The following is an 11,854-nucleotide window of genomic DNA, read 5'->3' as shown; positions in this document are numbered from 1 at the left end:
CCTTTTTCAGTTTTCCACCCTCCTGTCATGGTTTGAATAAAAGGGGCCCTATAGGCCCATAGGGGGTGACACTATTAGGAGGAGTCTTTGTTGGGGTTACTATTGCTGCAACAAAACACCATGACCAAAAAAGCAAGTTGGGAAGAAAAATGTTTATTTAAATTATACATCCACATTTCTGTTCATCACTGAATGAAGTCAGAACAGAAACTTGAACAACAGGGCGGGATCCTGGGGGCAGCAACTGATGCAGAGGCCATGGAGGGATGCTGTTTACTGGCTCGTTTTCTATGACTTGCTTAGCCTGCTTTAGTATATAACTCAGGACCAACATCTCAGGGATGGCCCCACCCACTATGAACTGAGCCCTCCCCCATTGATCACTAATTGAGAAAATGCCTTACAGCTCTGTTTCATGGAGGCCGTTCCTCAACTGAGGCTCCTTTCTCTCTGATCATTTTAGCTTGTGTCAAGGTGACACACAAAATCAGCTAGTATGGGAGGTGTGGCCTTGTTAGAGTAGGTGTGGTCTTGGTGAAGGAAGTGTGCCACTAGGGTTGGGCTTTGAGGTTTCAGATGCTCAAGTCAGGCCGAGTGTCTCACTCTCTCTTCTTGCTGTTTGCCAATTTGAATACAAGAACTCTCAGCTACATCTCCAGTACATCTGCCTGTTGAATAAAGAACTCTCAGCTACTTCTCCAGTATGTCAGCCTGCCTGCATGCTGCCTTGGTTCCCATCATAAAAATAATGAACTAAACCTCTGAACTGCAAGTCAGCTCCAATTAAATCTTTTCCTTTATGACTTGTCGTGGTCATGATATCTCTTCTCAGCAACAGAAACCCTAACTAAGACACTTTCTTATATGTCTAACCCCCAGAACTAGGCTGCGGACATAGTAGACATGATAAATACACTAAGTGAAAGGACAGGTAGGACAGGTGGGCCTGCGGTCCTTAAGCACATCTTTCCTGCGCTGTGCTCTTCCTCTGTGAACCTCCAACTTTTAAAAACTGGCTCCTCGGTAAAGGAAGCTTACTTTTAATGAACCTCCCCTAAAACAATGCACTTTGATAATGTGAGCTCTATGTGTGTGTGTGTGTGTGCGTGTGTACATGCATTTAAGCACAAATAGTATGTGTAATATATGGCATATGCAGAAACTTAATGAGTTTCATAAATGTAAAGAATTACAAACAATTCAGAGAAAAGAGAATAGATTCCAGTTAAATTGACAGGATGTGTAATATCAAGATCCTTTGGTGAGGAAGGGAAAATGCTTTATCTTAATCATGCGATTTCATTCTGCTCTTCTTAATCCTCAGGTTATGAAAGTTAAAATTAATCGTTAATCTCTTAAAAGATGTTAAAATTATTTGAAATCGTCACAGAATGCAGTAACACAAAATTTTATTAGTCTCTTCTTTGCAATTACAGTTTTTGCCTCCCCCCCCCCCTTTCTTTAGAATTTTGATGCAGGCTAAACAATGATGTCTCATAGAGAAATAACTGCTTTTATTCCATTTGCCTTTGTTAAACATATGCAGCACAGTTAATCACTGCAATAAACCAAATGAGAGGTGAACTCAGGAAGCATGCTTCAAATAAGTAGAGGTTCAAAGTCTAACTTGCTCACTATACAGTGCATCCAGAATATGACTCAATTCAGTAGAATTCCAAGTCCAAATACCAACATATTCATGCCAAACTGTCTATATAGAATCTTTTAAATTAATTTGATGGCTCTTTTTGTATGGTAAGAAAGGGGAGAGGCTCATCTTAGTATTCTTCCAGCTGCTCGTTCCTTTCTGTTAGGCCCCTGGGATACATCTTCTTCTACTATACACAACTTTTTTTGCTGCATCAAGTTTCCCTGGGTTGCCCCATGACCATGATTTAAATGGACATTCACATCCTCTCCTGTGTATCTGACTTATGCAGTGCCCACAGGTCTTGATCTCATTAAGAAACTTCTTTCCTGGCATAACGTCTTATATGTCACCTTAGAGGTCTGTGAAAAGCTAATCTTGGCTGTCAACTTGACATACCGTGGAAGAGCGGACCACGACTTAAGGATTGCCTCCATCAGGTTGACCTGTCGAGCGTATCTGTGGGGGCATTTTCTGGGTTGTTAATTGATGTAAGAGGGTTCAACCCATTGTAGATGTTGCCATCCCTGGAAAGATGGGCCTGGGCTGTATAAGAAAAGTAGCTGAACAAGTCATGGAGAGCAAGATTGTAAGCAGAGGTCACAGCTTCTGCTTCCAGGGTCCTGCCTTGATTTCTCTGGATGACAGGCTAAACCTATAAGCTAAAACAAACCTTTTCCTCTCCATGCTCCTCTTGGTCAGAGTTTTATCACAGAAGCAAGATGTAAACTAGGGCAATGTCTTACTCGGGGCTGCTATAAGCTCAGGTTTTGGCTATCTCGCAGAAGCCACTGTGCCATTTGTAAATGTCGGTTTATTTCCTGTTTGCTTCACAGAATTACAAATTCTTCAGGGTTGAAACCCAATCCTACTCATCTTCTATAAAATGCACAATGCATGCAATTAAATCACTAACCAAGACCTACAGATAAACCCAAAGAAATTAGAGTTCAAAGTATCAATAGTTATAGTTAGATGATGTAAACACAAAACAAGATAAAATGCATGTTTTATAGCTAATAAGAACAGAAGATAAGGTGGTGAAATATATAGCATTAAGAGGAAAAATAAACCAGTGAAAAGAAATTTAACACAAAACGAAAACAGACAGTTGGGTTGATATGTAAAAATGTTAAAACAAATATTATAAGCATGTTTTTAAATGGTAACAGCTATCAAGTTTCTTAGGCTTTATAATTCCCAACTCCTGGAGCATTCATAGGTCTAATAAGAGTGTAATAAGAGATATTACAACTCTTGGTACGTGCTGTACACTGATACCTTGTCTTAATTTGCCACAGGTTCAAGCTTGTCAGTTACACAGTAATCCCAAATCAGCAATTATCTTTCTTAACTACCGGTCAGCTCCACACCGAGCTCATTTGGAGAAGCCTCTATAATTGTAGTTAGTTTTACTCAATGTGATCCTATTGAACCTTGTACTGGCTGGCTTTGTGTGTCAACTTGACATAAGCTAAAGTCATCAGAAAGAAGGAGCTTCAGTTGAGGAAATGCCTCTGATGGGGAACCTTTTTCAGCCAATGGTCGTTGAGAGGCTGGACCAGATTAGGCATGGCCTTGGGTACCAACAAAGTTGCAGGCCCACCTGCATGCTCTCTCTCTCTCTCTCTCTCTCTCTCTCTCTCTCTCTCTCTCTCTCTCTCTCTCTCTCTCTCTCTCTCCCTTCTCCACTTTCTGTCTCTCTCTCTCCCTCTCCCTTTCTGTCTCTCTCTCTTCTCTCTCTCTCACCTGGTTGCTGAGTTCAGTTCCTGTTCCTGGTTCATACAGAAGCCTGTGATCTGTGAGTTCCCCCTAAATAAAGAACCCCTCTATTATACTCAATTCTGAGCTAGTGTGGAATTTCACTTTCTTGCCTCTATGAGATATAGCTGTAAGGCATTTTCTCATTTAGTGATATATGGGGGAAGCCCCAGCCCATAGAGGGTGGTGCCATCCCTGGGATGTTGCTCCTGGGTTCTATACTAAAGCAGGCTAAACAAGTCATAGAAAACAAGCCAGTAAGCAGCATCCCTCCATGGCCTCTGCATCAGCTCCTACCTCCAGAATCCTGCCCTGTTTGAGTTCCTGTCCTGACTTCCTTCAGCATTGTGGAAGTATAATTCAAATAAACCCTTTCCTTCCCAACTTGTTTTTTGGTCATGGTGTTTCGTTGGAGTAATAGAAACCTTAACTAATAGAAATCAAACCGGGTTATGGAGTGTTTACTATTTATTAGGTGTAGGGTTCACTTAAATTTTTGAATCTGTAAGTTTATAACTTTTATAAAATTTATAAGAACTTTCAACCAACCATTATTTTTTCATATAACACTTTCTATAATCAGCAGCTCAGTCTCTACCATGTCCCTGCCCATTTGGGTGTTCTAACTACATCAATATTGGGCCATATGGTGTTATTACACTATACTGAGACTTCATCTACTTTTTCAACAGTGTTTTCGTCTCTCTTCCATTTTGGATAGCTTCTGTTTCTGGGTCTTCAAATGGAATAATCCATTTTCCTGTAATGTCTGGTCTGCCATCAATCCAATCAATGTGTTTTGCAATATAGACATTGTATTTTTTTCAGGTGTTTCTAAATTGAAGTTAGCACATCCAGTCTTCTAGCTTCTTGCACATATGGGTTTCAATAATGATAACTGTTGTAATGTTCTATCTGCTAATTTTATCATCTGCATTTTTTATTCATTTTGAATCAACTTTTTCTTAATGGAGTATGTCTTTCTGCCTACTGATTTTTATTGGCTAGCAGCAATTGTGAATTTTATATTTTGGGGTATTAAATTTTTTGGTTATATTAGTGTTCTTAAGATTTTTTTTCTGTGTTGCTATTATTTAAAATACTGTGGTCTTTTTAGGTGTTATGTATGGCATCTGTTAGGAGGAACTAATTTTTATATTATTATTGTTGTTGTTATTGTTTTGAGACAGGGTCTCAACTAGGTAGCTCTGACTGTCCTTAAACTCGCTCTACAGTCCAGGTTCTCTTCAAGCTCTCAGAAATTCATGCTTCCTGAAGATGCTTCTGCTTCCTAAGGCTGGGATTAAAGACATACTGTTCCAAACTTAGCTAGAGAGTCTAGGGATTGATACCTTCTTTCTTTGTTCCCTTGTTTAAATAAATTCAGAATTTTATTTCAAACATCCCTAGTGCTGGAGCTAAAGTTTATCCACAAATAAAGATTTTTGTGGTAGGGTCACATATGGATCCCAAATCACCCATTGCTTCTGTAGAGGCCAAGCACTAGGAGAAATGGCCAAATAAAAACTATAATTTATAAAACCATTTTCAAACACTCTAAATTCACTCAGTTTAAGAATGGGGATGTAGTTCTCTGGAATTCACATTTGCTTAGCATGGCCAAGGCCTTGGGTTCTTTCGATTTCTGGTACGGCAAAAACAATTACTAAAAAAAGAAGGCTACTAATTCCTTCTAATTGAAAGAGGAAGGGAACAGGTTGCTTATGAACCTGTACTGGGAAGCAGAGTTGTATTCTAGTTCCGTTTCTGAGCTCTTGGGTGCTTTAGATTTCAGATAAGTTGCTTTATCTTTCCATAGTTTACTTTCCTTTTCTGTAAAATGGATTGATTGTAATCCCAAATTTAAGGGAGTTAATAGACTAAAGGTTTCTGGAAGCGTGCCAAAGGAAGTGCTGAGCAGTCATAAGAGCCAAAAAGCAGGAGTTTGGGGACTTCAAAGGTCCCAGCTGAGTTTTTCAAAAAGGTAAGACAATTCCTGTTTCAAGTGACCCTGTAGCTCCATTTTTGAGAAAAGCTGGGGGCCATAAGTAAGGAAAACCACAATATCATAGAAATCTTACATTATATTATATTATATATTATATTACAGTAAGGCTTGTCATAATAAAGAAGGTTAGTTAGTATTTCCTAAGCAAATGAGACAAAACCTCCAAGTTGAAAGGGTGTTGGCCCTCAACCTACTGCATGCAGAACATGTAGAATTCACTCTTTCATGTAGTTGGATTTCTCATGATTAACTGCACAACTGGCCTAACTGTGAAGACACTGAGCAGCAGAATCTGTGTGATTCCCTGCAGATTTGAGCACTGGAGGACACCTGAAGGGAGGATGCTAAGAGGTAGAAATTACCTCCCCTTCCCCCAACAAACACACCTCCAGTCCTCTCCTCCTCCCCTTCCGGTTATCCAGGGCTGCTGGTGGTGGGTAGATAGTCTATACCAAAGCGTGCTTCCACATTTCAGCAGAGCCCCCGAGGCTAGTTCTGTTTCTGCTGATAGAAGTGTGTCTTTCTAACCACTTCCCTATGAGCTACTACTGCCCTAAGTCAAATCTCTCCTCCCACTAGAGCAAGTCTTATTGGAGGTGTGGCTTAATAGTATCGATGATGATGGTGATAGCAATAATAATAACTGAAACAATAATAACAGCAATAGTAATACCACTCTCTTCTTTCCCAGTCTCTGAAGCTATCTGATGGAAAGCAAGTTTGAAATTCCCTAAAGTGAAACCAAAGGCAACCACCTGGATCAGGAAATGTGACCAACGGGTAGCCAGAGGAAGTGAACAGCTCAGCCTGAGGTGTAGCCTGCCTTGTTGGGCTGCCCACCATCTGTTCTGCTTCCCCTCTACACTGCAGTTTTGTTACAAGAGGCAATATCATCCGCCTCTGAGCGCTTATGACCTGTCAAGTCCATTTGTGGTATTATTCTTCCTTATTTTACAAACAAAGAAATTGGAAGTTCTGAGCAATCAGTGAACAAGAGCCAATATTTAAATTCAGCATGGTCTCTAAAGGAGCTGGCATCCTTTCCCAATGTAGTAGACATGAGGCAAGTCATAACTGATATTATTTATTATTCCAAAGTGGCACCAATCATAATTATAGTATATGGATTTACCTTAAAGGCACATCCATAAGATCAAGTCTCCTTCCGTGTTCTATTACATGTCATGTCACTATAAGGTTAGAGAAACACACATGCTACTTATGTGGCTTGCTCAAGTTTTTAACTCTATACAGAAGAGAGATTCCATCTACACATGTTGCCGTCTCAATATGATAATTACAGAAGGAACACCAGCCTAAGAATTTCTTAGTACCACATAGTTGCTAAAATTGCTGTGTGATCCTCTCGTTCCAATACTTCGCCCATATTTTTATCTTAACGATAGATAAACATCTATCTGAAAGGAGGCTCTTTGTGAAATAAGCTCAGCTTAAATCGGCACTCTTATGCCTGTCATCCGGCCACCATCAGTGTGCAGTGTTGCAATTTCTGGCAGGACACTTTGCCCCTCTAGGTCTGGAGTTCTTTGTAATTGTTTGGCATGTAGTTGTTTTGATTTTCAAAGCCTTTCTTCTCTCAGGGTTTTGGCATTCGCAGGCACGGACGGTGATGTCAGGGACTGCCCCGGCTCCGAATTAAATTCACCCACCTATGTGGTTAGCTACTCAGAGCTGCACTATTTCACACATGGTCAGTTGTACCAACTTATGGCAATGTTCCTTATTACTTCATTAAAATCATTACTGCTATGTTTTCTCAATATTTAGTCTACTTTCATTTAGAGGAATTCTATGGAAGTTCTAGAACTTTGGCAAACAAAGCAGGGCCCTCTATGGACCTTCCATTGTCTATGGATTCAGTGTAAGGGAAGAATTTGAGGACACTTCTGCAGTAATAAATTTAGTACTTTATTCTTTGAATTTATATTATGTGTAAAATATACTGAGTCATTATCTAATTGTCATTGATGTAGCTCTCAACAGTATTAAGATTGCAGTAGTCTGACAACCCAGGCTCCGCAGAATGGAGAGAGTGGAGCAGTCATTTGCCAGAGTTGAAAGATTTGATTTGAGGAAGCTGCTTTCTCAACTGAATCGTGTTCTTACTCCCAAGAGCAGAGGGGCTTATTTTATTTAAAGATGCTTATTACTTCCTGGCTTATGGGACAGGCCACCTATTTGTTCTAAACCTCAGGACCATGGGTCAAATTTGTCTTAAAGCTACAATGGGCTGAAAAAATAATGTTTTGTCTCAGTCAGTGGTGGCCTTCCAGTATAAGCATTTCTTAGTTGAGTATAGGATCCACAGGCTCTATATTTAGCTGATTGGCTACATTTATTCAAGAAGGCACGTAAGGAGTCTTGCATGTTGTACTGAACACTTAACATCCATTTTAGCCTCAGAGTAGATGTTAGCATCTGCTAGCAAATGAACAATGGAAGGTCAAAGAAAACCACTTCCAAGGCAACCTAACTGCATAGACTGCTTGAGCTCCAAACCCAAGCTTTAATAGATCCCTATTGTCCAGCATTTTCAGCGCCCCTGCATTCCTTAACCAGATTAATCCTTTCACCTAGCCAGACAGGACACTGCTTGTTTGTCTCCCCGACTCCACAAATGGATTCTCTTCCGGACCCACCGTTTTTTAAGCCTTTGGCAAACTCACTAGTATTTAATGAAGGAACTTTCCTTTTCCTCAGCTAAGAGAACACGGGGTTGGACATTTATAAGATCTATATTCTCGTAGTTGAAAAACTGAGTCTAAGGTTCAGAGTCTGAAACCCAGGCATAGCAAGCTTCAAAGAAACCCCTCAGCAGCCATTTGATCCTGTCAATGCTTGCCCACATCACAGTTCCTCCCGAAAAAAACAACTGCTAGGTCTTAAACTGTGTCTCCACTCAGAGCCGGCCCTCCGCCCTCAAGCAGGCCTGGCTGGAGCCTTCCGGTTCTCAGAACTCGGTCACGATCTCCGTCTCCTGGCAACCGCAGACGCGGGAAGCCTCGCGGGCCTAGTGGCGCGAGAGCTCTCAGTGGGCCCTGCTGGAGGCTGCCAGGGTGAGCCTCAGGCATGGCCTCCAAACAAACTAAAAGAAAAGAAGTGCATCGGATCAACTCTGCGCACGGATCTGACAAATCTAAAGAGTAAGGGACTTCTTCCACCCGATACCTTACCTACTCCTGGACCACTCCCACCCAGGGCTGGTCCTGGCTCCAGAACAAACTACCACATAAGGAATTGATCTGCTTGCCCTGTGTCTGTCTTCCAAGGGATCAGTCTAGGAGAAGCTTGTTCCCTCATCCTCCTTACTCTAGAGCCATTTCCTTTCCAGAGAGGCTGCTTTCCTGTTGGAAATGTTTCCATTTGTGACTCTCCCAGCGCCTCCTCCTATCCTGAGTGTCACAGGCCTCTTAGGGTTTATCTAGGAAGACTCCAGTTAAAGACCCGCCCACTTTCGCCAGTCCATCTGAAAAGAGGCCTGGGGGGGGGGGGGGGGTGGAGGGAGAAAAGAAAAGAAGGGAGTGAGGGGGGGAGGAGAGGAAGTGAGAGTTTTATTTTTGCAGTAGCCCAACCTTCCAGACTTTTAATCAGTTGGAATCAAACATGCGGTGACTTCAGAAAACTGAAAGAGTAAAGTCTACCGCATGAGCATGAGGTGGCGTTCCTAATGCCTACTGGGGAGGTGGTATGTAGGCTGGTTCGTGGGATCCTTTTGTTCTGGGCTGCTGGTGTGTCTTAACCTCCCTGTTCATAGTATTTTCCTTTGGTGTTCCCTTCCCTTTGGATATAACCAGATATTCTCTAGTACATATTATATTAATTATATTATATTATTATATTATAATACATTATATTTGTAAGCCATTCCAGCTTCGAAACACCAAACCCTACTTCAGGGGAATCCTGAAGAGTCCTCCATGCAGTTCCTGTGGGGGATGGACAGGACAAGTTTTTTTTTTTTTTTTTTTAACTGCTTCTTACATGCTTGCTTGCTTACATACGCTTCCCTATCTAAAATAAACACTTCCTGTGTCTTCTGTTCTCTGGTCCCTCCTATTTGAACTGTTTTCCTTGTGAATTCATCTCCTGGGCTCAGTCGGGAGTGGAGAGTCTATGGTCTTCTACTTCTGTCCTCTTTTATAAACAAATATCCAGATACCCAGCAGATAACCCATTCATTTCCTTAGTTTAAATTTCAGACCCAATGGTACATGGATAAGTGATCTTTACAGGATCGCTCTACTTTTGTGTACCGGTTGTGAATAGAACCATTTCAGTGTTGCCTAATGTTCCATTCTAGAAGTCTAAGACCCATAAGGGCCCGGAGAATCGGGCCCACGCTGCCTGTCTGATTTTTACCTTACTGGTTCACTTACCCTCAGACACATTAGAATACCCGCTACCCTGTATTTCTAGGATCTCTTCCGGCTTGTTCCCACCCCAGGGTCTCCACACGTTAGGTCTTTTTCCTCCAGATGTCCATTAGGTCCCGCTCCATCTCCCTCACAAGTTATCTAAATGTAATTTTTTCTCAGCTTCTTTTTTAGTTGCCTGTTTTAAAATTCCCTGCCCAAACTAAAGCAAAAACTCAAAATATGCAATACTCCCTGTCTTCCATTCTGCTTTTTCTTCGTTGATTTTTGCTGCTGTTTTTGTTCATGTTACACAAACACACACACACGCAACACATGCACACACACCTCACAGTTTTTTAACTGATTTTTTTTTTCATTTTTCTGCTCAATACTGGGTAATTTTAGGTACTTCCTAACATAAGTTCTCTGAAGACAGGGTTTTTGTTTTTTCTGTTTTATACACCGTCAAATTCTTAGTACCTAGAACGATTCTTAGGTCACACATAGTAGGTATTAAAAAATGCTTTTTGTGGGTGTATATATAATTATACGAAAAAAAGTAATTAGTAGTATAGGTCAGATTCTTAGATTAAATCACTTCTATTTAGTTTCACCACTGTGAGCATTCATGAGCTAATTCCTGCAGACTCTGTTCAAGAAGGATGTCTCTGATAACCACATTGACTCATTTTCCCATGCAGACAGAGAATCACGTCATTTGGTAAAACTACTTAAATGGAAAAGCAATAGTGGGTGACAGATTTTACCAGGCTTGAAAAAGGATTTTAAGCTCCTTCCTCAAATAATGATGGTTATGTACTCAAACCTTTTAGGAGCTGGGGAAGTCGTCAGCATTAAATAGTTTATTACATCCTGAAAATGAAAGACGTGATTTTTTTTTCTTCTACAAGGCAGCTAGTTTTTTTTTTTTTTTTAAATCAGTGTCTGGAGAGTATAGAAGACATGATCTGGTAGGTTCTGTGATGGTTGCATCACAAAGCAGGCTCACAGTCCCTCTGTAAGACACTGGCTATGCCTTTTCCAGAACTACAATTTCTTTCAGAAAAGATGATGTATTTCACATGTGCTTCTTTCTTGCAAAATAATCTGAATTGAAATTCTGCTGGTAGAAGTGCATGTTTGATTTATAAAAATAGAAGGAAAATGGCAAGTACTTTTTACCAGTGATTAAGCATTAAATATCAAATCATTATTTTGATGTAGCACTAAATGAGAGAATATGAAGTGGTTGATAAATCAATTCCTTCCTATGAGGTTTGGCCAAAGAACCAGTGGTGAATGCAAGGCTGACTCGCAGATACAGAGCAAAGTGTCACGCAGTCACAACGCCTTAGGTATCAAAGTCCAGCTAGACTCTGGTGTGGTTGTCTTTTGTAGTACCATGGGAGAAAGTTAGAGAACTTGATGTCATTTTACCACTCCTATGGTTACATAGCTAATGAAATCAATCAACTCTCCCATAATCCAGAATAAGGAAATAAGAAAAAACTGTCAGAACCTTGAAAGCATCATTTCAGACACCGCCCCCTGAAGTCACCCATGGCATCTCCTTCACCTTAAAATTATGCGTCAGTCCTGAGGCAGGGGCCATATCTGGCTTTTGCTTACTAGGGTCACGAACAGCTAAAAAGTGTTCACTGTGTGTGTGTGGTAAATGATCTCTTAATTTGGTTCCTACTTCAGTTTTCAGTTCTTCTGAATTGGATTAAAGCCTATTTCCCCTTACATTTCCTACTTTGCTCTTTTGTTGGCATTGTGCAAAATGAGATGTTAAAAGTGACCCATCTCAGTTTGTGCATCCAGTTAGTGGTTGGTTCTGTCGTGAGCACTTTCTCACCCAGACCATATGAAACCTTCTTAGGGTTCACACTGGCAACGGGCCATTTGTGATGGACGAACATTTTGAATTCAAATGGTTGCTTTTCTTTTTAAGTGAGGTCCATTAAAGTACGATTGCTTTGCTCCTCTATTGTTCTATTAGATTTATGTATTTATTTAATTTTTGGGTTTTTTTTTGAGACGGGGTTTCATTGTGTAGCT

At 40.7% G+C, this 11,854-nt stretch overlaps 1 protein-coding gene across 1 annotated transcript in view; it reads left to right on the top strand.

The window, feature by feature from the left end:
* Nucleotides 1-8,442: 8,442 nt before the first annotated feature.
* The window catches only part of Adgb (androglobin), a 112,275-nt gene continuing 108,863 nt past the window's right edge, over nt 8,443-11,854 (top strand). The window contains exon 1 of the mRNA XM_038339465.1: nt 8,443-8,581. Within this exon, the coding sequence (XP_038195393.1) occupies nt 8,508-8,581 (74 nt within the window). The 5' untranslated portion in view covers nt 8,443-8,507. The remainder of the gene's footprint in view (nt 8,582-11,854) is intronic.

Source organism: Arvicola amphibius, chromosome 8 (genome assembly GCF_903992535.2).
Source record: "Arvicola amphibius chromosome 8, mArvAmp1.2, whole genome shotgun sequence".
Lineage (NCBI taxonomy): Eukaryota > Metazoa > Chordata > Mammalia > Rodentia > Cricetidae > Arvicola > Arvicola amphibius.
Note: the sequence above shows the minus strand (reverse complement) of the source record. Positions and strands in the feature narration are given on the sequence as shown.